This window comes from Musa acuminata, chromosome BXJ3-5, assembly GCF_036884655.1.
Source record: "Musa acuminata AAA Group cultivar baxijiao chromosome BXJ3-5, Cavendish_Baxijiao_AAA, whole genome shotgun sequence".
Lineage (NCBI taxonomy): Eukaryota > Viridiplantae > Streptophyta > Magnoliopsida > Zingiberales > Musaceae > Musa > Musa acuminata.
The window spans coordinates 39,736,474-39,764,350 of NC_088353.1; the positions used below are offsets into that span (position 1 = coordinate 39,736,474).

The following is a 27,877-nucleotide window of genomic DNA, read 5'->3' on the forward strand; positions in this document are numbered from 1 at the left end:
ACAAAATCACTTCTATTTCATTGGAGAAATTTTTCTAAAGTTTTGAGCTACAATAATATTTTTGGTATTGATGTTTTGGAATGAGGCTACATTTTTTAAAGGTTTGATAGTATTATTGTAAAATAATGTAACTCAGTTCCATTTTTATCCAAAAACTCTGAATTTTTCATGAAACATTGAAAGAATAAATAGAGTCCTAATTGACCAATTTTCTTATTTTTGGGTTATTAAAAGTCCTATTTCAATTAATTAAGATCTTAAAAGGCTTAAATTTATTTTAAAGCTAATTTAATCTTAAATTACAATATTTTTTGGCCTAAATATTCATGAAACCATGCAGACAACTACTGTAGCCATAAATGATCATTCATTTCTATATTCGAACCATAAAAGTACATTATTTTAGTTAATTAAGTACTTAAAAAGGCTGGTTTTATTTTTTTTATTTTTTTGATCAATTTAAGATGAAATTAAAAAAAATTCACCAAATGTTTCTTAAAACCTTAGAAATTCTCTTAAAAGGTTGAAATTTTCTTATTTTTCTCATTTTTGATCAATTTAAGGTGAAGTTATCAAGGGAGAAGACTTTAATTTCAGATGGAGAAAATTAATTCAAGTATTTGAATTGAAACAAATTAATCCTGTTGTGATCAGCGAAGCAACTGCCTTAGCCAAGCCTTTCCAAATAATAAAAAGGCCTTTAAAAGTTCACATGTTGATTCTACCAACTAAATACAATCAAATCTAATATGATAAAAACGTAATAAGATGCTTAGAAAGACTTTATTAGATATCATTTCACAAGTATTTGACCATAATTCAGATGTAGATGAAGAAGGCATAGAAGCAGGTTCTCATTTATGTGGGCATCAGCAAGTCATTAAATCAAGACCCACATTCGATACAAATTGTATGAACCAGCCCAAAATTTAGTCCCAAGTAGTGCCAGATCAAAACTAGAGTTCATATCCAATAACTATAAACACGTACAAGGCAAGAACAGGATGATTTTGTAGGTCACTGCAAGCAAGGTGGTTGTAACTTAGTGACTTGCTGCTGTTACAACATGGCGAATGCAATAAATATGCAGGTGGATTTCTACATATATAAAGCATAAAGAGTCTCCCAATCAGATTCCCATTTTTCCAATATGCTCTGCTACATCACCCAAATTTGCAGTATATAATCTTTACACATGCTTGTTTTTGTAGTTCTTCATTTTGATTGATCATAGTCGAGGACGATATATCCTCAGTGCTTCTTGATTTCGAAGGAATAGCTAAGCTCCAAATGACATCTCTTATCATCATCTTCAAACTGCAAGAGGCCAGAAAAAGGGGGCGTTGGGTGTTGCATTTTTATGTTCAATAACAATGGGAGGGTAACTAAGGAAGACAGTGATTAAACTAGATAATTGCCTAGTCAGTTGCTAGCTGCCAACAGAAAAAAAAAAACAAAACCTTAAGTTTTGCTGAGTAAATTCCTCGAGCAAGGACCCCAGATGGAGTAGTCTCTTCTTCCAGCAAATGTTCGTAAGGATCCCGCCGAGGAGCAAATGTACCAAGCATTCCCTTGATTTGATCCACTGGTGCAACCAAGAGCAAACAGTTACCAATATAAACAAGAACTAGAAGGAACACACTTCATATCTTTCATTGACTGACCTTATAGGTTACATGAGCAGAAATCAAGATCAACAAATAGCGAGACGGGTAATCAATTCTTGGCCACTTTATACAAAAGGCTAAGTATGAAATAATTACAATTATGACTAATGGAATGCATACTGAACAACAGGCCAAGGTCACCAAACTCGGACGGTGCATGCATTTTGTTTACAAATGTACCTGTGAAGATACTTGGTGGCCTTGGATAACAGCCATAAAGATGTACCTGATTTCTAAATTATTTTGAGATCATTACATTAATATTTAACCATAAAAAACCTATACATTATTTTTTACTTGGCAATATCATGGTTTATTAGCTGAATGATGGTGGCAGTAACAGATATGCAACAAAAAGAATTTTAGGTTGTTTCTATTTTTAGCTTGCTTCTAATGAAACAGAATGTACCTTTGATCCCTCTCTTCCACACTACATTTGAATAAGTTAAGCCAGAGACAATATTATGCCTAACGGTGAAAGTCAACCTAAGCCGATACTTGGATCCCTCCTTGAGAGTAAAAAGAATTTGACTTTGGTTCTTTGCTACTGGTAAGGATGTAATCAAATTAGCAAAGCCCTCAGATACAACTCCTATCGAGTGAAATGTAACTTCAGGTTCAACTTTGCCTGCAGAAATGAAACATAAAGCAAGGTTCATGAGACATGATAAATCTCCAAAAAGTCGAGAAAAAAAAATATTGTTAAAGAACTCTTGACTGTTTAACTCCCCGTCAACGCCACCAAGCAGCTTTTCTTTCCACCTCCTCAGACTTTCATCTTCCTGCAAGATGTATAGGAGCTTAATGGACTTACAAAATGATTTTTCTTTCCAGCAAATAAAATGCTTATTCCCTGCTAATAAAATACTTATCGCAATGAGTATATCGCAGATGGTTGTCACTGATAACATGATATATTTGTCCATGAGAAGTGGCCAGTAAGACTGAAGAACAAAGTAAATATGACTCCACAAACAAACTAGAGGGACGAGGAATGACTAAAGGCCAATTCCCTACTCCACGTAGCTAGCAAATGAGAGAGACAGATTGGTCAAAACAGAGAGGATAACATCTTCATCAAATCTCTAACATCCGATCCTGAATCAGTTGAATTGATATCCTACTAAAATTATCTCCCTCCTTTTCCCTCTATCGCAATATAAGTTCAACAGAAGCTTAAAAAACGAATTGACAACCGAGAAAGAAAAACAAAATTATTTCCTCTTTTAAGTAGTTTAAAGTTCAATCTGTTCTAAAGTAACAAAATATCATGCTTGTTAGCCAAACTCTGTAGATCCAAGATGTGAAACATTCATCTGTGTTTCTTTCTCTCATTCAAAAAGGTTTTTGAACAAACTGATATCAACTCTAAGAAAAGAAACCATTTAAGAAGGCCATGATGGTTGCAGCTCAACAAAAACTCTGCTCTCACTACCCTAGTGAAAGTGAAAGTTCCACCAATTGAAAGTAAATTATCTGAGCAGAATAACCTTCAATACACATGCATGTGTTCTCTTTAACAACTGGGTATTGCAATTCCCACTGAATGACTATCTTGAAAAGGTTGTCCAACATAAATATGGAATAGTTATCTTCCGAGCAAAAGTCCTTAATATTATAAGAAGCACCAAGAATAATAACTTACGGAAACAAACGCAGGAATGCTGAATTCAACTGGTGTTCGTAAAGAAAAATCATTGTCGATGCGGAAATATATATATATATATATATATATATATATATATATATATATATATATATATATATATTAATAGATTAGAAAGAATGCCAAATACTACAACCATCTCAATGTCAAAAGGGAAGTTAAAAATTGCAACACAAAGGCCTCAAGGGCATATCTATATTAGACATAGAGAAAGGTGTGCTTCAACACACGATATGTGAATTCTAGGGTTCCCAAGGACATATCGTAAACCCAAATCTGAACTCGATTACCAAAAGTGCTTACAGAGTAAATCCACCATCCCAACTAAGTTGGGAGTAGAAGGGAAGCAACTGAAAAATGGTGTGCGTTTTACGTCAACCGGAGCATATGGTCCAACAAAAATCTGAAGGATCCCAAAAAAGCATTCCAAATGATGACATCTCCGGGCAAAAAATTCTCTTATTTACAGAAAAATGCTACTCAGATCGCCAGAGAAAAAAAGAAGAAGAGGAACAGAAGATTGTTCTTTTTCTAAAAAAGAATCAAGAGTGCCAAACCGAATCAAGACCTTGTCTTTCTCCACCTGATCGCTTAGGGGAATCAGCGGCGACGGAACGAACCCATCGGCACCGGGTTCCTCGCCCTCGTCTCTGCCAACTTCGTTGTCGCCGTCGTCCTCATCGTCTCCAACGCCGAACTCCGCCTTGGCCTCCTCGGCCAAATCATCGCTGATCTCCGGGGGAGCTCTGGCAGCAGCAGAGGAACTCTCCGCTTCCGCTCTTCGGCCTCCTTCCATTCTTGGAGATTTTTTTGGCCGCAAAAGGCTTTTAAGCACAAATATAGCGGGAGGGCGGCAGAAGGCAGCGAAGCATCGGTGTCACTTTTGAAACAAGAGGGAATGTTTCTACCGCTCTTCGTGACGTGGAGATACGAAAGGAGCCCAAATAAATAGCACATACAAATAGTGTCGGTTGACGATTAGACTTACAGTGTTTTTCAATATTCTTATAGTGTTTTCGGTGGCTCAACAAAAACACTATAATACTATTGAGAAAATCAATCAAATAAATAAAAAACATGTCAGAAATCATTTGATATATCATTATAAGATTCTAATAAATATTTATAATAATTTATAAATAATATCACTTAAATAAAAAATAAAAAATTAATTTATTATAGTATTTTGATCATCATAATAAAGATATTTTTAATAGTTTTATAGTATTTTTAGCATCCCAAAAAAAGTATAAATATTATTAAAAAATATTATAAATAAGTTAAAGAAAAATACTTTAATGATTCAAAGTGGGTGAAAAAATCGAGGAAAAAAAATCCCCAGCAGGTGTAAAATGACACCGACGGGCAATTATCAGAATCATCACCATCGTTACTATTGGCATTATATTTGATGGAGGCATCACAGTAAGATAAGATAAAAGATAGCTTCTATTGCAATGGCGAACAACTCTAAAAGCAAGGGGGAAAACGGGGCCAGGTCACTTTATTACCAAAGAGAACTTTCGCTCTCACCAGTACTTCGTATACACGAGATGTAAACGAAGGTGCAACTACTTATACACCCCCATAAACAGCAAAAGGGCCATTCGGATATGATACATTTGGAGAAGCTAAGAAACTACCAACATGAACACCCACAAAATGTCACGTGAGGCGCCAAAAGTTGAGGTTTTCTACATCCAGGATTTAGCTGATAAGCTCGGTGTTCTATCGAAGGTTAGACTAAAGGGTAGTATTGGTGCCATTGTTTGTTTTTTTCTTTTTAAAGGGTGGCTAACACCACCACTGCAGCTTGCCCTGCTGTGAAAAGGTTGGGCGGAGCTTCAAAAGGAAAGTTTGCTTGACTGGCGAACTTCTAAGGATCCAGTTTCACCCACTCGTAGCGGCCAGGCAGTGGTTGATCCTTCACCACATCGAAGTTGTACCTGACAAATGGTGACAACAGTATTAGGAGTTAATGACATAATATGTTGACAAGAATTCCAGTTTATGAAACACATGCAGCAGTGTGACAACAAAAAAAAACAATAAATCATATCCCTCAAAATTGGAAGAGGGATGCACCTACCAGTGTTCCTGCACCATTAAAAACTGCAGCAGATATTTGTATAGGGAAGATCAAAGTTCCCAATCACACAAGTGCTATCCTACTGAATCTGGCAAAGCATTTACATAGAAGAATTAACTACAATAAACCAGCCACACAGAAGTTCCATTATGGCCTCCTTAAAGATAATGATCTTAAAATGAAGCTTGTCTAATACTAAAGATTAAATATTTGAGAAATCTTACTTCTCCATAAAACTTCTCTGTTGGAGTTGTTCTGGGCCAGAAAAAAGCTCTTCCAATTCAAAGGCAGTTGGGATGCAACTGGCAACTGATGCCTGCATTTTAATGCTAGCAGTGGACTTGGTCGGCCAGGTTGTTGAACCAAGACTTACTATGGTTTCTGAATCCCTTATCAAACTGCAAGGTGTGGTCTCTCTAGCACTCCTGCACCCAATAAACACATAAGATTTGTTTTCATAAAAAATTGTCAACGATGTTACAAAAACAAAGCAAGCACGCATCAAAAGAAAAGAAACTTGAAGGTTCTACCAAAACAAATTCACCAAGCTCATCTCATGTGATAACTGTGGAAGAGTATGAGGCAAGCATATACAGCTCTTAAGGTTTCTTTCTAATGGCATGGTTGTAAGCTTTTGTAAGATTTCTCCCCTCTGACATTATATCTAGATAAAGCAACGATATGATCATCCAACTCTCCACATACGGTGTTTGCTAGTTGACCACTGTATCGATCAAATCAAATTGACAGCCAGTAAGTTATAACAGCAATGTTTAGGAATTCTACATAAATTCTTCAAGAACAAATGAGAGGAACAGAAAAAAGGGAAGAAAACAATATAAAGGTGGCCAAGAATTCATTGCATTAAAGGAAAAAAAAAAGGATAATCATGGTCGCCCAGCATTTACTTTTCAGGTGCTCCCAAAGAAAAGTTGACTGCAATCAATGAATGTAACTATAAAGAGCCCTTTGATCATGATCGGATGATTGCCAAGTCTGGCCATGTACTGTTCCCACATGATTGTTCGCTATAAAAATGTGCCAAAAACACACTACCACAAATGAATGAAACAAAATGCTTTAGAAACCACCTATATGCAATACCAAAGTGTCGCAGAGACTGTTCTAATCAGACATCACAACTTTACATGTCACAACGATACATAACTTAAAGCAACCAGTAGCAAGTTCTTTAAGATCTACTGGAATGTTCAGCCAAGTTGAGAATACAACTTCAAATTACAAACTTGGATGAAAGGTAAGCAACCTCAAATTACGTCGCCAACAAACAATTAGCATGAAGATGGAAAACAAAAAAAAAAGACAAGGAATTCAAATTGGCTTTTACATGAAGGAATGACACACTAGAAGAATAGAGAATGGTCTCTGTTCCTAGTGGTTAATGCATTGTTGTCCAATGTTTGAGGTCTTGTGCGCCGTTTAATGCAATGAATGATAATTATTTTGTTTTAAAAAATTGATTGTGAATGCAGTGGAGGGTAGAAAAGAAAGATGATAATAAAGAAAGTGATCAACAATCGACGATGCACAAGTTTGTCAACTGACAATACATGTAACAGCACCAATAAACATTGTGTTCTCAAGATGAGAAGATGCTAGTGCTTGAAATGTCACGACGATGAAAGTTACAAGAGGTTTAAAAAGTTCCAAGAATAATCAGCAAGATTAAGATATAGAAGAAGCAATTTCTTTCAGTGATTCGGCCAAAGAGGAAATCTTGAAGACATGTGGAAAATTAAAAATCAAGTAAATAAGAAAAAAAAGGTTAAAGATTAAAAGACCCGACATGAACAAATAAAAATTTCGGAACAAAAACCGTCGAAATCAAAACAAATAAAAAAAGAAAAAAATTTGTAGAAAGAGATAAAAACATGCTTTATATGTCATAAAGCCTTCTCATGGATTAAAGGTCAAAAATATCCGGAGGAACTCCCCGAATCACCTAAATAGCAGTCAGTGGCAAAGCCCCAAAGCCAAAAGCCGAAGAACGATCCTGCTGAACTACCAAAATGAAACTTAAAAATCTCAAGATTAGGGCAAAATCAACATGCACCTGTCGAATTCAAGAACATTCTCCCCAGACGAAGCTTCAATCTCAGCATCACCCTCCGGCGAGGCCTCGCAAATAGCTGCCGTCGTTGCCTCCTTGGAGCAGCGACTCCTCGTCGACGCCGAGCCCAGCGAGACCAAAGTCACCGGGTTAACCTCCGTTTCGGCCGGCTTGTAGGTGCTGATCCTAGGGTCACGGTTAGCTCTCTGTCTGTTCTTACTGGCGGCCCTGGACTTGGCAGAGGACGGCACGGGGAAGTGCTTCTCGAGACGGCGGCTTCGTAGCTGGAGGTAGGAGGAGGCGACCTGCAGCGAGGACTCGTGGAAGCGCTTGAGCGTCAAGGTTCTTGCCCTGGTGCGGGCACCGAGCGAGGGCTGGGGGTGTGCGGCCTCCACGACCGCCTTTTCTCCGCGGATCCTGGCCTTCCTCACGAACTTGCCCATGCCCGGTTCCTGCGATTTCGTCCTAAGAAAACCGATCTCTCGGCCGTAATCGACGGAAAGATCAACTTTGCAGAGAAACGGCAGAAAACAGAGAAGCAACAGGGAGAAAGGATGGCAGAAGGATCGAAGCCAAGTGGCGCAGGCGAAGAGGTCCGAGTGCAAGAGGAGGAGAACCGCACGAGGGGAGAGAGAGAAGACGTCGTTGGAAGAAGGGAAAGGTCGCAACTTTGGACATCTTTTAAACTTGTTATTTAAGATCCCGAGGAATGACATTATTTATTTTTGTTGTTAAAAGATGAGCGAGTTTCCTTCAAAAATATTCACATAAGTATTTCTAAATCAGTATTTTTTTATTTTGCTTTTTAAATAATATTTTAAACTAAAAACTAATTCAAACTGTTCCTTCAAATTTGTTTACTGCCTATTATATTTTTTTATATTTATTATAGTATTTTAACTACTATCATAAAAATATTATAAATGATTAAAATAAATTTTAAATAATTATTTTTTAGGAAATATCTATAATATGATTTTTTTAAAAAAATCGTTATTATAAGATTAATGGATAATTTACCTTAAAATAACCCAATAATAAAAAAATTGCCAAATGATTTTTTTTTATTTTTACAAAGGATACCTCTTTTTATTAAAATTTTAATGCTTGAATAAGGATTAATCCATAAGTTGGTTTGGTTTAATCGGGTTCTGAATCATGATTAGATCAATCTCAAATGGATCTTTACGGATTGAATGAATCGTGGGTTATATCAGAAACTATGAAATGTATAAGATGTAATTATCTAGTTCATTTTGATAGTGAGTTCTTGATAGCTATTTATACACACTCAGCAGGGAGATTATACACATTCATGAAGGATTTTTCTCAACTACTTAGAGATTTCCTCAACTGCCTTAAGAAAATCTTATCTGTTTTTCATGCCCCCGTAAGATTGAGCTTCCATTGAGGATGTCGATCTTGGACCGATGAGATGAAAAAAGTTTACGAGCGAGAGGCTTTGTGAGTGAGTCTGCTAGTTGATCAATTGGATGTACGTGAGAAACACGGAGTTGATGTCTAACAACTTGATCTTGCACGAAGTGGAAGTCAATGGCTATGTGTTTCATACGGGAATGGAACACTGGATTAGCACATAAGTAGGTAGCTCCAATATTATCACAATATATTGTAGGAATAACTGTAGAGTTTGACGTTGAGTTCCTTGAGCATATTTGTGACCCAATTGAGTTCAGCAGCGGTGGTGGCGATGGCACGATATTCAACTTCAGTTGTAGATTGTGCAATCGTCTTTTGTTTTTTAGAACTCCAATTGATTGGAGTAGCTCTAAGGAAGACAATGTATCATGACGTAGATGCTCTATCATCAAAGTTTCCTGCCCAATCAGCATCAGCAAAGGCATGGAGATGGAGTGAAGTATTTTTGCGAAGAAAAATGCAATGATTAAAAGTCCTTTTAAGATACCGTAAAATTTGCTTGACCGCACACCAATGCATAGTAGATGGTCGATGCATGAATTATGATAATTTATTGACGGCAAATGAAATATCTGGACGGGTGAGAGCCAAGTACTGTAAGGAGCCAATGAGTTATCGATATTGAGTCGAATCCGTACCAGGACTTCCATCACATAATTTAAGTGATTCACTGGTAGAGAGAGGAGTTATAACCGCTTTCACATCCTGCATGTTTGTCTTTAATAATAAATCTTGAATATAGATAGGAAGAGACCTGAATGTGTAAATGTTGCTTCCACTCCTAAAAAGTAACTTAAAGTTCCTAGATCTTTGAGGGAGAATCGATCGGCCAAGTGCTTTAGAAATGCTTGAGTCTTCAAAGGATCATTTCCTATGACAATAATATCATCCACATATACTAAAAGATATATTATGCTTCCATTGTATTGGCAAATGAATAACGAGGTATCAGACTTGGAATTGATGAAGCCAATTGAGGTAAAAAATGAGCCAAGCTCGTTATACCAAGCCCTTGGAGCTTGATAAAGTTTATAAATAACTTTTTGAAGTTTGTAGATATGCTTCGGATATTAAGGATGAACGAAACTAGGAGGTTGCTATAAAGACATCTTCAGTAAGTGTCCCTTATAAAAAGGCATTGTTAACATCTAATTGTCGTATGTGCCAGCCCTTTGATATGTCCAAACTCAGGATAAGACGGATTGTTGTAGGTTTAACAACGGGACTAAATGTCTTTGTAAAGTCGACACCAGGTCATTGATGAAACCCTTTGGCGACTAGACATGCTTTATATCTGGCAACAGATCCGTCTGAGTTCCACTTAATTTAAAAAGACTCATTTACACCCGATGATATTTTGTGTATGATGAAAGAGTACTAAGGTCCATGTAGAGTTGTGGAGGAGAGCATCATATTCGTCACACATGGTTTTACGCCAATGAGAATATTTTTGAGCTTGAGTGATTGTAGTGGGTTCACTAGCCTCGGTGGAGAAACTTGTTATAGCATGTAAGTCAAGGACTTGACGTGGTTTGACAATACCACTTTTGGAGAGTGTTGTCATTGGATGTCTAGGGGGGATAGAAGTGGTAGATTGTGTTGGTGGTATAGCCGAGGGTGAGTCACTATCATGGACCGGGCCAACCGTCGGCACGACAATGTCACTATGTATAGGAGAAGGTAAAGCGAGTGGCAATGTTGCCGAGGGTATTGCTTTATTAATAGAGGAAACTTGTGAGGAAGGGAGTGAAGAAATAGAAGGAGTGAGAAGTTATTGAATTGGAGTAATAGTAGTATGCGGATCTTGAGGGTAAGGATTGGATGGTGTCATTGGAGGTTCGTGTGATGAGATTGGAGGGATATTATAGTGATACATGTTTATCGGAGTAGCTTGCATGGTAGGATTATTTCGAAAAGGAGAGACAGACTCCTCAAAAATAACATGACATGATATAAAGACTTTTTTAGTTTGGGGTTCATAGCATCGAAAAACATTATGTTCAAGATAATAGCCTATAAAAGTGCAAGGCTTAGATCATGGTGTTAGTTTATGTGACACATAGGGACAGAGCCATGGATAATATAAACAGCTAAAAACTTTAAGTTTATGAAGGTTTGGAAGCTTGTTGAATAATTTTTCAAATGGTGACTAGTATCGTAAGACTAGAGTGAGCATACGATTAATGAGATAAACTATAGTTTGAAAAGCTACTGACAAAAAAGGTGGTGGCATAGATGCTTGATATAGAAGGGAGAGACCAGTTTCAACGATATGTCGATGTCTGCGTTCGGTAGAGCCAACTAACTGGGTAGTGTGTGAGGGTAACTTGAGGTGTTGTATACCATAAGCAGAGAGACAGGATGCGATGACTTGATATTCACCTCTGCCATCAGAGTAAACTGTTTTAATGGAAGATTGAAAAAAATTCTCGACCAACTTTCGAAAGTTGGTAAATACTGTGGAAATATCATACTTATGGTGGAGAGGATATAACCATGTGTACTTAGTAAAATAATATACAAAAATGACATAAAAGCGAAACTTGTCAAAAGAAGGAATTGGGGCAAGACCCCACACGTCGGTATAAATGATTTCGAATGGTTTAAAGCAAGAAATGGAGGTTATCCCAAAAGGTAGTTTATGACTTTTATTGCAAAGACAAGCATCACAATGATTGACAGTGCTATTGATTTTCAAGGTAGGAAGAGAATAACGAGAAAGTAATTTTTGCTGGATAAAAGGGGAGGGATGACCAAGATGATGATGTCATACATCAACCGGAGCTGCGATTGAAGAGTGAGTAGTATGAAGGGTAATTTGCGAAGCGGATGGCCACTCATAAATGTTGTCTTTGTTCTGGCCCTAGACCAAGGATGCCCCCATGCTCAAATCCTTGACAAGAAAAAAGTTAGGAAATAATTCAATTGAGTTATTATTTTGTTTATAGAATTAAGAAACGGAAATGAGGTTTCTTTTAATGTTAGGTGCACACAGAACATCATCGAGTGTAAAAATTGTAGTAAGTGAACTAAGCGTTGAGGAACCAGAATGAGTAATAGAAATTCTTTTAATGTTAGGTGCACACAGAACATCATCGAGTGTAAAAGTTGTAGTAAGTGAACTAAACGTTGAGGAACCAGAATGAGTAATAGGAATTCTTTTACCGTCACCGATTATGATATCTTCATTTCCGTCATAGTTGTTGTGGATGGACATGTTTTGAAGATCAGAGGTGATGTGATGAGAGGCGCCGAGTCCACGATCCAATTAGGTTGGGTAGGAGTTGGAGTAGCCATGAAATTTGCCTGAGGCCACTGTGATGGAGCAGGGAGTCTTTGGCGAGACCGACAGACTTTCGCGGAGTCTCCGACTTTATCACATAGTTGGCAAACGACTCGTTGGTGGCTTGTGAAGTCAGGACGCGACGGTTGAGGATTATGAAAGTTACCACATTGATATGGATAAGGGGGGTTTGGTCTGGGCCTCATAGGGCTAAGAGGCAACTTAGCCAAATCGTTGTTGACATGCTTATTGTATTGGTTGCTCTTCCTCTTGGATTTTTTATTGACATGAGTTGTAATAGGTGGTCCGGATAACCTATCATCACACTTCAAGTACGTCTCATAGTTGATCAACTTATCATAAAGTTCTTCGAATGATATTGGTGAGTCGCGTGCTCGAAGTGCTGCTGTCAGTTCTTTGTACTCACCTCCTAGGCCATTGAGGGTATAGAGTAAGACTTCTTCATCACTGAGAGAATGACCTATCAAAGCTAAATCATCGATGATAACTTTGATATGTTGTAGATAATCAGCAATATTACTTCCCTCTTGTTTCGTTTTCATCAAATTGGAGAGAAGTCCGAGCATGTGAGTACGCGAGCAATTTGCCAAAGTTATTTGTAGTTTGCACCATGCTTCTGCAGTAGTCGTACATGAGGATATCAGCGGGGCAATGAATCCAGCAACGAAAGCTTGAATTGCTTGGAGGATGAGGCGATCTTGACGTAACTATAGTTTGTGGGCTGGATTTGGCACTAGACTGAGTTCACTTTGGATGTTGATCATTTCAGGTGGACACTGGAGAGAGCCATCAATGTAACCTAGGAGATCATAGCCAAATAGAAGATTAGAAAGTTGTGCTCGCCAAGATGCGTAGTTGCCGCCTTTGGATAATTTGAAGGGAATAAGTGCTGCAGCATTGATGGTGATAAGACTTTGAAAAGTGCTCAGAGTCCCTGTAGAAACAAGGATAGGAATATCAGGAGAGGAAAATGAAGACGTCCCAGATATTTTATGGTGATTTAAGTGATCTTTACAAAAGATGTAAAGATATAGGAGGGAGGGAGGAGGAGAAAAGCATATCGATGCGTTGCAAAGGAGGTTGCAACGATGAACTGCAAAGGAGACTATAGCGATGCACTGCAGAAGAGGTTACAGTAATGCACTACAGAGGAGGCTGCAATGATGCACTATAGAGGAGGCTGCAATGATGCATTATAGAGGAGGCTGCAGCAACGGGCGAGGAAGCTGCAGCGATGAGCAAGAAATCTGCAGCGATTAGGTGAAAAGAAAAAAAAAAAAACTGCAGTAGTTACGGTTGCAGAGAAATTGCTGTGGCAGAGGGAAGCAGATGCATATGGAAACTGTAAAAACTACAATCGTTCCTATTGTTGCAGGAAGGCCGTCTCCGATTCCGGAACAGGAAGCAGCGACACCGGAGGAGAGGTAAGCAGCAATGCTCTGATACCATGATAAAAATTAAACGAATAATATAGAAAGATAGAAATTATAGAAGAAACTATGAAATGTATAAGATGTAATTATCTAGATCATTTTGATAGTGAGTTCTTGATAGCTATTTATACACACTCTTATACACATTCAGTATGGAGGATTTTTCTCGACTGCATAGAGATTTCCTCAACTGTCTTGAGGAAATCTTATATGCTTGTCAGTTAGATCTTGTAGTTAACATAGAGCTTACTCTCACGATTGTACTAAAATAATATTACCCTAGTGTAGGCGATGATAGGAAACTCCTCTCCTCTTCGTTGATTACACTCGGCTCCTCTCTTCTCCAATTCATCGATGGTGATAGTATTGTCTTATTTCATTTGCTATTTCATTGACGTAGGCAACAAACTATTTTATTCTTTTGCTTTTTTTTTTTTTTGGGGCTTTAATGGTTTTGGTTTTTATCTAATAAGAGCCTTGATGATTTCTCTCTGGTATCACCGAGCCCTAATTGTGTCCTATCTCCTATAACTCTCCAATAACTATTTTCTCTCCTCTAATTGAATTATGAAGATACTATAGTATTTTTAGAGCATTTCAATTGTGAAGATGCATGTTGTTGATTCACATATCATGAGCATTTCAGGTTTGTTATCTGTCTCCCCTTTATATTAATATGATTTTAATTCAATTGTCAAGATGCAATTGTTTCAAATGCTATATTAATTGAGAAATTTTTAGGGCACTTCAATTATGTGCAGGAGTAATTTTTAGGGCTTGAGGCGATGAGAAGACCCCTAACAAAAGCACTTCAATTTGTCTTTTTTTTAATCTTTTAAACATCTCCACAAATGCATATTTGTCACCTTGTTATTGCCATTCTACCTGCCCATTTTAAGTAATTATGATTTACCCTCTTGATGTTTGTTGGTCAGAATTGAGGTGCTCACAATGCATTGATTTGATTATTATAGAAGAAGTTTTTAGGTTATTTTCTAAGTTGTAGATTATTATAAGATAGACTTGATTTTAATTTTTTTAACTGATTATATTATTTGATTTAAATGTATAATGTGTGAGTCTCATATATATTGAATTATAATTAACATGTCAGTAATATATATATATATATATATATATATATATATATATATATATTACACTCACTTCATATATATTTTCCAAAAAAATCATTATTAGTATTATATGAAATCTTAGTTAAGCATATATATAAGTATTAATATTTACTTAAAGTGTAAAGTATAACGTAACAAGCTAAAGTGGGTTAGTAATCTTGAATATGAGATTAGGTTATAACAATAGGTATATATATACTAACTAAAAGTAATAATTGAATCTTAAAACTTGAATAAGTTTGAACATAATTAAAATAAGAAAATTTAAAATTCAAACCTCATGTATATAGAAAACAATAAACTACTTAGACATAAATGGAATAATAAAAAATTAAATAGGGACACAAATAATAAAAGAGTGCTATATGAAATATTGAGATATATAAATAAGATTAATGGATGAGTTTAGATAAAAAATATTATATTTATCTAAATCAAATTAAATTCAATTAAGGTTACTAAAATATTAAAATTGTATTAGTAAAAAAAGGAAAAGAAAAACTTGAGATGAGACTTAATGAAATTGAAAACAAAACAAAATTATTATAAACTAAGATATTTGAAAAAAAAAAAGCCTCAAATAATCTGAAGTTTTAGGAATATAGTTTTAAAATAGGATTTTGAGAGTTTTAAAATGAAAGAGTATAAGAACAGGAGCATAGAGAGGAGGATAACATGACAGTATTGTAAGTTAGTCCTATGCGCCTAATATGCAATCTGATTGTAGGAAAACACCATCAAGGGGCGATTGCGTCAATTTGGTAAAGGTGGTTTCTGTACTAGCAATACGAAAATAGGGTCTCATCTGACAAATTAGAAATCTGGGGCTTTTTCTGTAAAATCACTCTCATTTCACCGGTCCGAATAAAACCCTAGTCTCTCCTTCTTTCCTCCTACAGTCCAAATAAAACCCTAGCGATACGTGTCGATACGTGTCCCAATCTCTCTCTCTCTTTCCCGCTCTCGTTTAAGAAATCCCGCCGCGTCCGAGACACACAAGGCGGACACTTCAGTCTACTGGTTTCCCCGTTTCCTGTTCTTAATCCAAATTTACCCACACTGCCGTATAAAAGGGAGCCAGGAACGAAGAGCTTAGGGTTTCTCTTCGATCCTCTACTCTGCGCGCTCGCTTTTCTCCTGGTGGAATGGGCCTTTCCACCGTGCTCCGCCTTATCTCCTCCTCCGTCTCCCTTCCCCGCTCCCGGCCCTTCATCTTCTTCCCCTGTCTCTCCACGTTGCTCCCGTCCTCCCGCCGCGGCTTTGTTGATCTCCGCCCTCTTTCCACCGCCGCCCGCAGCTCCGCCCTGCCGCTGAGGTCGAAGCGGAGGGACGGAGAAGAGGAGGCTCCCGGACCAGCGAGGGAGGGGAAGGCGGGGGACGGTGGAGGTGGCGAGGGCAGCAATGGTGGGTTGATGGTGAAGGAGCGGAGCGGTGGGCCCCCGGAGGGGAGGATCCTTCCTGTGGAACTCCACGAGGAGGCCAAGGAGGCGTATATGGCTTATGCTATGTCGGTGCTGGTCGGACGCGCCTTGCCAGATGTCCGGGATGGGTTGAAGCCGGTGCACCGGAGGATATTGTGAGTAGAGAATGTTGGGTTTCTTGGGGTGTGATTATTGTGTCTTAATTTTTCTTTGTTCGGGTTAAAGCTTTTTCTTTGTATTCTTTAAGAGTGATGTTGGATGTTTTCTGTCCGGTCCCACGTGCTTTGATATGGCTTTCGTGGTCAGTTGTATCATGCAGTTTTAGTGATGACGTTTATATGAGATTTGTGTGCTCTGGGAATGCTTGTGTATTGTTCTCTATGGAATCTATTCTTTTCTACAAAATGTTCCGGACTCACCCGCTCTTCTTTTTTTACTTGAGATTATCTATTTGCTGCCATTTGCTGATGATAATCGTTGCTAGTGTTTTATGTTCACCATCCTTGAATGAAATATTCTCTGATGAGAACTAAGGTTTGTTGTTTGCATAAAAAATGTTCTTCTCATTCCTTAGATTATTCACTTGAATCTCTAGCGTCTGCATTTTAGATTTATGTCCCTGTCATTCATGAATTATTGATAGTTTGGAATTTGTTCTCACCTCCCCATCCTTTAGGCATATATTAATGCCTCCATATTTTGCAATTTGTTACAGGTATGCAATGTATGAACTGGGCCTTTCATCCCGAAAACCTTTTAAAAAATGCGCTAGAGTTGTTGGGGAGGTAATAACAATTTGTTTTCTGTGTCTGAGTACTTGCAGATGATAATAGGCTCTTCTCAATGTGCAGTTTAAATTTCACTAATATATTGATCATTTTGTATTGCTTGCAGGTTTTAGGTAAGTTTCATCCTCATGGTGATACAGCTGTTTATGATTCATTAGTGCGAATGGCACAGGTACTCTTCAATCCCTTTTGTTACTTATTTGCAGTATTCTGGATCAAGGTTTTAAATTCTGTTCGGATAAGTACTGAGTGGTATGGGTCCAACCAGGACCAGTACATGATTACATAGGTTGGTGCCGACTCATATCCAATATTTTATCATGTTGGTCTGTGAAATTGGGTTGTACAAGTTGATACACCACCTGGTATGCCACTATTATACTGATCCAATTGGCTGCCAAAACCGATGTCAGATTTGTTATTTAAGACTTTTATTTCAATATTTGATCTCCTAAGAATAAATACAATAATTGTAATTATGGAGATTATATTAATATTGTTTCCTCTTTACTGCAGTTAACTCTTTTCTTTATGTAATCTACTATTCATTGCACGCTAGTAATTTGTCAAAGGCATGGTAGTCAAGGCCAACAAAGATTTGTAGATTTTAAGCATCAAACATTGGCATCTTAATGAAACTCAGATTTCTTAATTATTCTTCTTCTCTCCAAAATCCACTGATGTTTACTAATATATATGAATCTTAAATGCTTTAGCTATAGTTAGAGAGAGACTTATGAAAACTTTAACATAAATAGTTAAAAAAGAGATTTGAATGATCTAAGTTTAGCCAGGGACATCACCTTACAAAATGATTGATGGCGGGTTAGGACTCCAAAGAGTTTGGACATCGCTACTTGTTATTGTTATTGGTGCTGTTGCTGCAAATGACAGCTTATATATTTTAGTAAAAGCTATGGTGGCTTGGACACCCTTCGTTTTGCCTTGGGGTTATCCATGAGAAAGATATCCCTTAGGAGCTGTACATGCTTTGAGCTTTTCTGGCATCTTTGAGAACCTTTACAATCTGTCGTTTTGTATAATTAGCTAGTATAGTGAAAATTGGGGGTAAATAGTGCTATAACATTAATCTGGTCATTGAACACATGATATACTCTGTTACTTTCCTGACCTAGTTACATAAAACATTTATGTGCGCACTTTATATCAACATGCTGGAATGTTTTGAAGCTGTAATCTTTTTTCCTTATTACTAAATCTATTTAATTGGATTGTGCTCCTTATATTATTTCTCTTCCACTGCCTGTTAAATCATACTTTTTCTTTGGCATTTCTCTAGGACTTTTCCCTGCGGTACCCTCTCGTCAATGGACATGGTAATTTTGGATCAATTGATGCTGATCCTCCTGCCGCAATGCGGTATACAGAGTGCAGATTGGAAGTAGGTTTGAGGGTTCTTTTATGATCATGCACACATCTAATGAAACTAGTTTATTTGGCTGTATTCAATTGTGGTTAAGGATGCTTCATTTTTCTCAAGACATTGATATGAATAAATTCCAAGTTTTATTATTATGAACTTAATGTTTGAGGTTCTTATGGCATGAGAGAGTTTGTGAGCTCTAATTCTAGCAATTTATGTGAGCTTGTGGTAGTTGAATCATCATGGTTGTATCAAGCCCTAATAATGTTAATATTTTAGATAGGGGGTCTTGTTGTCAGAATGTGGATCGTATTGTCACGGACTTAGTTGGTTTTTCCTAAGTTGTGCGGCATCCTTACGTGTTCGTCCGCAAATGTCAGCCTTCCCGAAACCTCCCATGGTCTCTTAGGACCTACAAAAGAGAGAACGAGTTAGAGAAAACACCTCGCTCGGGATCCACAAGCAAACATTCCAGAAAACATTTCATAGTCAATGCAAATTACAAACATATTTTACAAACTCTGAATGGTTGCACAACAAAGGGTCAAAATGGTCCACTACAGATCGAATATCTCTCATAAGTGTCCACATGACTTAATCTTTATTTACAAGCCTAAAGCGGCCACCAAACTCGACTAAAATGAGACTATTAAGCCTTCGACCGTCCCTTTACATGGTGTGCAAAGCATGAACATACCAAAAGACACGGACATACATAAGCATTACATCAAACATCCTGTTTAGAAGTTTGTCCGTGACATTATGGTGTCTCTTAATTAGGATAAGTATCATCATCTATTGATGCCTTATTAAACAATATGAAAGAGAGGAATCTTCTTTACTTCTTACAAGTATGGATATTTGCATTGCAAAATGATATTTTATCTAAGGCTAATTATGGAGGACTAGGAGAGATATAGTAGATCTTGACTCATTGGGTTTGTAATTATTTAAAATATGGTTCACATTTTCATATATCAGAATTGTGTACTGGTCAGAGCTTGGACCAGGAGCTTATATGTATCAAGTTTCTAAACAAGCTAAAAAACAAGAGAAATTGCTCGGTAGTACTTTGTGCTAGGTGGTACCAGTCCTAGTACGAGGTATGCGAGTCGGTACAAACCTGGGATAGGTTTGTACCATCCGATTTACCTTGGTCTATGTACTAGTAACTTTTTTGGTACTAATGATCATACCATTATGGGCCTGCTTTGTGCCAGTCCATGGTTAGATCGATAAGCATCTAGTTTGGGCCAGCAGCATACTAATACATAGCATGTCGCTACATACCATGGGTACAAAGAAGGGAGGAGGAGAGGAGTATTGGATGGATCAAGGGTGGTGCGATAATAGGTGCGCGGTGGATGATGTGAGAAGGAGAATCACACAAGAGGCAACTATGTGTGTGCGGTGGCTGAGGGGTTTAGTGGTATTAGGTTTTTTATGCTCGGATTAAACAAATTAGAAAACAAGAACCTAGCTTATCATCCAATTGAAGCCCATTACGAGCCTGGACTAGCCTGTAAGCTCGTCCACAAGGTTTATTAGGTTGTAAGCCTTGAATTGCATGTGGACCGTATATGAAATTGGATGGATCGTGTTTTTGTTGAAGCCCGTACAAGTATGTTTCTTACGATACTTAGTAGTCCAAGTCAAACGCATAACCATGGTTGCAAGCAATGATGAATCAAAAGAACATGTTTGCCTTGATGAGGTTGGGGATTTACTCTTCCCTTCTATAGTCATTAGGATGCTGTTCAGTTGAATAATTTAGAAGCGTAATTGCACAACCTTTACAAAGGTTTGTACTATATAAGTGTTGTCGTGTTGATTATCATGTCTTAGCATTATTGAATACCATGATAGATTTTAACAAAATTTTAAAACAAGAACCTGACTCATTGTTTTGTCGAAGCCTATCACTAAGCTTAGGCCCATCTATAAGTGGTCCATTGGGCTTATCGGGCTATAAGCCCTATACTACTATAGTGGACCATTTGAAATTGGATGGCTCTTTTTTCAGTTCAGGTCCAGATCAGTATGTATCTTAAAATATGTATGGGTCCAAGTCAATTGCTTAACCATGGTTGCAAACACCGGTGAATCAAGATAACATGTTTGATAAGTATGGGGATTTATCTTTCCCTTTTATAATCATTATAATGTTGTTGAGTTGAATATTTAGAAGCGTCATTGCACAACCGGTAAGGAGGTTTATACTATATATGGGTTGTCATATTGATTGGCATGCCTCAGCATGATTGAAACATAGAATGCTAGAAAGATACGGGCACGTGCCATGCCAACCTGTTTTGAACATGTTGACAGACAATTTTTGCAATCAACATAGAATTGTATCAACTAGAGTGACATGGGATTACACTGTTCTGAAAAGATATTGACACATATTTGTGCCACAGAATATTACCATATAATTTTTCATGCGATCATGATTAGAATGATGAGAAAGGATGATCATTTTTGTAGAAAGAAGTTGAGGGATGAATGATCAATGCTGATACATTGCTTGAGCATTTTGTATCTTGTTCTTGGTGCATTGGTGGCCATGACATGCTGATGTTCGAATGAAGGCCCATTAGTGCTGGTAAATAATATAGAACTGATGTAGGACAAGTGAGCAGTGAGAACAGTAGTTATAGGACATGTGCATTGTCATATTGGTTGTCATGACATCTTGGTTTACCCAGACTCCAAATCATGCATTTGCAAATAACTGTTGTTTGGCAGTTCCTCTTTGATTGGTAGTTGCTGCTTATGAATACTATGAACGCTAATGGTTCATTTTCTATTGTACAATGGGTAATGTATCAAACAAATCAAGCATGACAATAAAAGTAGTACTCCATTGATTGAAGCAAAATTGAAGGAAAAATTAAAGAACAAAATATCTGCAAAAAGTGTTTATTGAAGCATTCTGTTGCATCTGGCACATGCTAGTGGCAATTTTTTTCATTCCCAAGTGTTAGCACTGCTGCATGGGGTGGTGCTGTACAATGAAATGCTTGCTTGGGAGAACATGTCCAGCTATGACAGGAGATCAAGCAAGATCTAGTTAGATATACACTGCAGTGCCTACTCCATTATCACTCATTCAATGGATACAGTAACAATGTAGCGTGATTTTGTGGCATCACACACCATTTACTAGAGTCTTTTGGCTCGGTATGAAAATAAAATATTTATCATAACTACATCATGCCTTTGATATAATTATCATTTATTTATCAGAATCATATCTGACTATATGGTGGTTCATTAAGTTAATTCTGGGAAATATTATTCTTGTCTGCAAAATGTGGACATAGTGTTATCTTGCTTTTATGACAGCATAACATATGTATGATTTTATGAATATTCTTTGTTCTCTGTGTTATGGTATCATTATGAAATTTTACTTTCAATTTTCTTCCTATGCAGGCAGTTACTGAAGCCATGCTCTTAACTGATTTGGAACTGAATACTGTAGGTGCTACAGTACTTTTAAATTTCCTTAGACAAATGTGTCTTCTCTAGTCCTACCCTTCTATTTGATGCTTGATTGTTTGACAGGTTGACTTTGTACCCAATTTTGATAACTCACAAAAAGAGCCATCTCTTTTGCCTGCTCGTATCCCAAATTTACTATTAAATGGATCTTCAGGAATTGCGGTACAGCCCATCTAGTGCACTATGAGTCAGTTTTTTGTTCAGTACTTTTATGTTTCCTAAACCTATTGTTTTGTATGATTAGAGGCAATACAAGTAATTTTCTATTTATACTACCAGGTTGGAATGGCAACAAATATACCTCCTCACAACCTTGGGGAGCTTGTGGATGTTCTTTCTGTTTTGATCCATAATCCTGAAGCTACAGTAAGCATGATTTTTTGTTTTCTCTTAAATTTTATGCAAAAGACATTGGAGTTGTTGATACTTAAGCCAATAACTATATCTGTATCTTTTTCTTGTTTGTGCGCTATAGATAATTATTATCTTTAATTGTGACATGTCCCAATAATTTCTTAATTGCAGAATTATCGACATCTATCTAAGCCTATTGAATTATAAAAGTCACATAGTTTGGAGTTGCAATTTGGAGTTTTTGAATGATAGATGTACCTTTACATGGGGTGGTTTCATATTGTGTTGGATGATACATATACTTTTACATCTATGTAAGCCTATTGTTGCACATGGTGTTGAATGTATGGTGTTGAGCAATTTTTCAACACATTGTTTCTTTTGCTAATTCTTGTTCTCGATTAAGTTCCATATATGTAGAAGGACTTAAATCTCGACTAGTTCTGCATGGTTTAATTGATATCTATTGGTATTTATCAATCTGATTATTGATCGGTACGTAGATAAGTCCAAATCAGGCTATTTAGGTCTAGTTAAGGAATGTCGTTTTGCCAGACCGATATGAAATGATCGATATGTATTGGATCTAGTGTGAACTAGTATGACGAACCATTGTCGTTTTTGGCATTGTTTATGCCTTTGCCCTAATCGCGCCCTGTGCATGTCACAACTTGATCGACACACTATTGCTTCTCAACCCCTTTGCCTAATTGCATCTCACGTGTGCAGGATACATTGCATGGTCTCACTCCACGCTGCAATCAGACCTGCCTCTTTCTCTTCCTCCTACATCCTCCTCTTTTGCCACTATCTCCTCTTCCTTTTTGTTCCTTTTTCCTCTTCCTCCGTTTGTCTCCTCTTCCACTTCTCCTTAGACTTCGAAACAACATAATGGTATGTATCGATGTATTGTGTGTTGGTACATCGATACATATCGGTCTTGCAAGGGATCGATATGATAGTCCTTTGGTTTAATCTATACAAATATATGTTTACATGGGGTAACACGTTGCAAACTCCTCGTGGTTGTGACTCCTCATTCGATGCTTTCGCATGTCAATCGCTTGCACTCACCCCTCGCAAGCCTCCTACCTGTTGCCCATCACTCATTACCGGTTAGCCCTCAATTCCTATTGCATGTTTCTTGTTGGCCCTCGATTGCTCCGATATGCCTCTTCTTCCTCCTCCGTTGGCATCAGTTTCTCCTCCTCTTCTTCCTCTTTTTCTTGGTCCTTTCTTCTTCCACCATCTCCTCTTACTCATTTTCCTTCTTACTTCTTCCTCTCTTATTCCTTCCTTTTTTCCTTCTTCTTCCTCTTTTTTTTCCTTGACTTCTTTTTTCCTTCTCCCCTCCTCTTCCTTCCGTAATGGTTCATGATACATTTCGGAACATTTCAACGTATCAACACACGGTACACCAGAACAAATTAGGATGGATCAGACCTGTACTGGTCCACCCATGGACCAACATGGATTCGAGAATCAAAATTACGAAGCTTGACTTTGACCTCAGTTTGTTTCTTTTTAGGTGGCCCACCTAGTTGATTGTGTGATCGCTTTTTTGTGTCCATAGAACAGGAAGAATTTATATTATTTGTGGAGGCTTTTGGAGTGAACCAGTTCATATCAAGTTTCAAGGTTGATTAGAGCCTAAATCTTACACACTTGAAGAGAGAGTGTGTTGAAGGTTGATTGGGTAGTAGGCTATGATGTGGCAAAAACATTTTTTTATTTTGCTAGTTGGAGGATTTGTTTTGTTGAGAGGGAAATGGTTAAACAATTGGTGATTGGGTGAGGCATCAAGAATGAGAAGCAACCTTGGGTTCCTTATTTTAAAATGTTTGAACCAAGGGTTTTACTAAAGTTTGCAATTACATCTATAAGTACTGCAATAGTCAAGGCATAGACCAATACCACACCGGTTCATACTCTTTAACCAAGGAATTTAGAGCTCTCTTTGGTTTATTACAAATCTTTTCCAATAGGTTTAACTTAATGAAGTTATAAGCCCATTTTGGCCATGACCAAACTTTCCAATCGGAGATATTTTTGAATGTCATAAGTTGCTACATCACATCTTCTATAGTTCTGGTTGCAAATGTTGTCAAACAAGAAAGAAATAAGAAGTCAACTAAAAGAACGAAGAAGGAAGGAGACAGAGTGAATGAATATTTCAAAGGAAAAGGAAGGTCATAAGTCTTGGATTGGAGATCTCTAATTAACAAGGAAATTTTCTTGATTGAAGAGTCTGCTAAGGAGGAATCCTGTCAATCATATGTTTTATCATTAAGCAAAACATATATGAAAACATATCTTCTCAAAAGAAGGAATGATAGAATGATTGATATGTATGTTTTTTTTATAGGACATAGTTATGTAATTGTATCAAGATAGAATGATTGACATGTATGTTTCTATTTATGATATAAAGTTTTCTTTATTATTTCATATTTTTATTTTTTATTCTTATATTTGGAGTTTATGAAAATGGTAAAGAGATTACAATTGATATAATGTAGATAATGAATGAACGAGTATCTTCTCATATTTTGTGTCAATGGTGTGAAATCATATTTATTTTTCTGATGATATAGATTCATTGTTCTCGTGGGAGACTGATAAGACCCTAAAGTCTTATCGTAAGCTCTAATACCAAATGATAAGACCCTAAAGCCTTATCGTGGAAGAAAGGGAAGAAATGAGGATGATAATGATCGCTTCGAGGGGATCGGCCTCAAATGGTAAGACCCTAAAATCTTATCGTCGAAGAAAGGGAAGAAATGAGGATGATAATGATCACTTCGAGGGGATCGGCCTCCTTGATCGCTTCGAGGGGATCGACCTCCTAGGGTTTGTCCAAAGACAGAATAGTATTTTTCATAGATTACTGAAAAGAAGCAGTTACATCCTTATTTATAGAGTTCCACCCAGAGTCCCTCAGGACTTGAACTCTAATAATAAATAAATATTAAATAAATCTCTACTTGACTTTAACTGAACCAAATCGACTCAATAAACAACTGGACTAAACAGACTCAATAAACATTATTCAAAAGCTCAAAAAAAGGGTCATAACAGTTCATCCCTCTTCAAATCAGCCTTGTCCTCAAGGCTGAGCAACATGAATCTCTGAGAGCTTTTATTTTAGCACTTTAGCCATAGACTATCTGCAACGCATCATAACCCGTTGATCAAGTAAGTATGATCTCCACTTTTTGATAGTGTAAGCAACAAGTCAGTCTTTCAATGTAGTAATCGTTGCATGAAACTTCTGGCCCTGTATAATCAATTTTATCTTTAAACCTTTGCTATCACAAGTGAAAATCCGTCCATCAACGATCTTTACTTTGAATCTGTCATAGTCTTCAATGTGGTGGGCCAATCGGTCAACAATCTCACTGTCCATAGAATTGTTAGTGCTACCAGTATCAATCAAAACTATAATAGGCTGATGCTCTAGAGTTTCGGCAACTTCCATAGTTTGTGGATTAGAGTAGTCGGCTAATATATGCATTGTATGTACGGTAGGTTCAACGTCTTCATTAGAATTTATACCTTCATGATCGGAGTCCACGTTCTTAGCTTTCGGTTTCTCTCCAATTGGTTCAATCATCAGAAGTTGCCCTTGTTTACATCGCTGCTCCATACTCCATTTTTCATCATAATACAAACCCCTTGCTGATCTTTCCTTACTAATTTTTTTCTCATGTAGATTTGCAAATGAGATCGCAGCTATCATAGTACGGGGTTGACGAGCCTTAACTTTATACCGGATCTCTGGAATAAGCCCTTCAATAAATGTATCCAGAAGTTGTCGGTCCGACCAATCTGTAGCTTGATTTGACAATCTTTCAAACCTACTCTGATATTCGAACACTGTAGAAGTTTGATGAATTTTCATGAGCTGACAATCAACATTCTTATATTCGGATGGGCCAAAGCTAACAAGAAGCCCTCTTTTAAACTGCTCCCACGAAGGAACTCCGTGGAAAGTTTCATACCAATCGTACCACTGGAGTGCATCTCCATCTTTCCATTTCGGAAATTCCATCTTCACGTGTGAGTAATTTGTGTCATAATATTGAGGCCTTTTTCTTGTATTTTTAGATCTGTGCAACGTAGAACTTGAGCCCCCATTTTGTTGAAATTTGTTGAGGCTCTCCAGTATGCTCTTTTTGAAATCATTAAATGTTTTTTGCAGTCGGTTCTCAATTTTGATTTCCAATGCTTCCATTTGTGCTTTCACCGAGTTATCAACGGCCATTGCATAAGATTGCAAATCTGTAATCTTAACTTCTGTTTTTGGTATCGGTCAAAGGCATCAACACTGTCGATGTGAAGTTGCCGAGGAGGTGGACGCCAAGGGCAGTGCTGCGGTCGCTGCGTTGAAGGAAGAGTAGCTGCCTTGTTTATATCGCTGTGTGGGGTGAGAGCGTCGGGGTTGGAAGGCGACTTCATTGATGTGGTTGCAGTTGCTGTGACCCAAGGGGCGATCGCCGAGCAACAGGGTTGAGGCAAGGCAGCGTACTTGCTGCGGTTGCTGCGTTCGCTGTTGGAGGGCGGCTGCTATAGAATGAGGGGTTGGTCGTTGGCCGGGAGCGACGACAGTGGTTACAATCGGCGGCTGCGGCAGCAGAGGGTGCCACTATTTTTGTTGCTGCGTACTGTTTTTGTCGCACCACCGAAGGAGTTGGCCGGAAGGATCACGAGCAGTTGAGGAGAAGGCTGCGGTGACTGGCAGCAGTGGTGGTCGCTGGCAGGAGCGCAGCGTTGGCGGTGGAGGAGGCAGCGAGGGTCGTGGCCGGGATCGACGGGGGCTGCAGCAACATAGGAAGCTATGTTTCTGCAACCGTTGCAACGAGGGTTGCAGCAACCGGCGGCTGCGGCTGCGACCCAAGGGGGGGGCACGGCGAGGGTTGCGCCTGGGAGGTGCGCGGCAATGATAGAGCGATTGAGAAGCAGCGGCGACGGTGGAGAAAAAGGCAGCGAGCGTCGTCGTTGGCCGGGAAGTTACGATGTTGGAGATGGGAAACAGGGTGCTTTGTTTCTATCGCACCACAGCCGGAGCCGCTGGCGATGCTGGCAATGGCGGTGCGGCGGTGATCGTGCGACCGAGAAGCAACGGCAGCGGTGGAGAAGGAGTCGACGGCTATAGAGGCGACCGACGCCTGCGGCAGCAGAGGGATCGGCGGCTGCTCTGTTTCTATCGCACCACAGAAATAGCGACGCCGACAGATCGCACGGCCGAAGCTGCAACCAAGGGAAGCCAGCGATGGCGGTGCGGCTAGGGCAGCGTCACCGACGGTATAAGCGGCGATGGGTGGTCCGCTGGCTGGGAATCGGCGGCTGCGGCCCTTCTTGCTCGAGCGAGATGCGGGCAGCGAGGAGGCGAGGTGAGAAGGTTGCTGGCCGGGGCACAACGGCAGCGGTGGGCGCTGACCGGGGAATGGCGGCGGCGGTGGTCCCCGACCAGGAAGCAGCGCCGGCGGTGGAGGAGAAGGGAAGCAGGGGTGGTCGGCGTCGGGAAGCAAATGTTCCTTCTTGGTTGAGAAGGAACAACGTGCGTGGCTGCTGGCTGCGCACTCACAATTTTTTTTTTTAATGACGAACTACAGCG

General features: G+C 38.5%; 3 protein-coding genes across 7 annotated transcripts in view; 1 reads left to right on the top strand and 2 right to left on the bottom strand.

The window, feature by feature from the left end:
- Positions 1–943: 943 nt before the first annotated feature.
- Positions 944–4,186, bottom strand: LOC135638010 (rho GDP-dissociation inhibitor 1-like). Of its 2 annotated transcripts, none has more exons than XM_065150934.1 (5): positions 3,917–4,186; positions 2,386–2,449; positions 2,077–2,295; positions 1,461–1,585; positions 944–1,317 (listed from the first exon to the last, which is right to left on the bottom strand). In XM_065150934.1, the coding sequence occupies exons 1-5, from the start codon at positions 4,127–4,129 to the stop codon at positions 1,252–1,254; spliced, it is 687 nt and encodes a 228-aa protein (XP_065007006.1). In that variant the 5' UTR covers positions 4,130–4,186; the 3' UTR covers positions 944–1,251. The 2 variants fall into 2 exon arrangements, with proteins under 2 accessions (XP_065007006.1, XP_065007005.1); XM_065150933.1 differs by having other exon boundaries at positions 3,902–4,183.
- A 618-nt stretch (positions 4,187–4,804) lies between these two features.
- Positions 4,805–8,170, bottom strand: LOC135638112 (cyclin-dependent kinase inhibitor 4-like). 3 transcript variants are annotated; one of them, XR_010496508.1, is made up of 4 exons: positions 7,491–8,170; positions 5,647–5,847; positions 5,423–5,510; positions 4,805–5,279 (listed from the first exon to the last, which is right to left on the bottom strand). XR_010496508.1 is itself a non-coding variant. In XM_065151072.1 (3 exons), the coding sequence occupies exons 1-3, from the start codon at positions 7,934–7,936 to the stop codon at positions 5,210–5,212; spliced, it is 717 nt and encodes a 238-aa protein (XP_065007144.1). In that variant the 5' UTR covers positions 7,937–8,165; the 3' UTR covers positions 4,805–5,209. The 3 variants fall into 3 exon arrangements, 2 of the variants coding, with proteins under 2 accessions (XP_065007144.1, XP_065007145.1); XM_065151072.1 differs by lacking the exon at positions 5,423–5,510 and having other exon boundaries at positions 7,491–8,165; XM_065151073.1 differs by lacking the exon at positions 5,423–5,510 and having other exon boundaries at positions 7,497–8,162.
- Positions 8,171–15,704: 7,534 nt separating this feature from the next.
- Positions 15,705–27,877, top strand: part of LOC135638802 (DNA gyrase subunit A, chloroplastic/mitochondrial-like) — a 51,619-nt gene continuing 39,446 nt past the window's right edge. The window contains exons 1-7 of one of the 2 annotated variants that reach the window (XM_065152221.1): positions 15,705–16,382; positions 16,943–17,012; positions 17,122–17,187; positions 18,316–18,417; positions 21,838–21,882; positions 21,970–22,068; positions 22,186–22,272. In XM_065152221.1, the coding sequence (XP_065008293.1) occupies positions 15,952–16,382; positions 16,943–17,012; positions 17,122–17,187; positions 18,316–18,417; positions 21,838–21,882; positions 21,970–22,068; positions 22,186–22,272 (900 nt within the window). In that variant the 5' untranslated portion in view covers positions 15,705–15,951. The remainder of the gene's footprint in view (positions 16,383–16,942; positions 17,013–17,121; positions 17,188–18,315; positions 18,418–21,837; positions 21,883–21,969; positions 22,069–22,185; positions 22,273–27,877) is intronic. The other variant, XM_065152220.1, reaches the window with a different exon arrangement.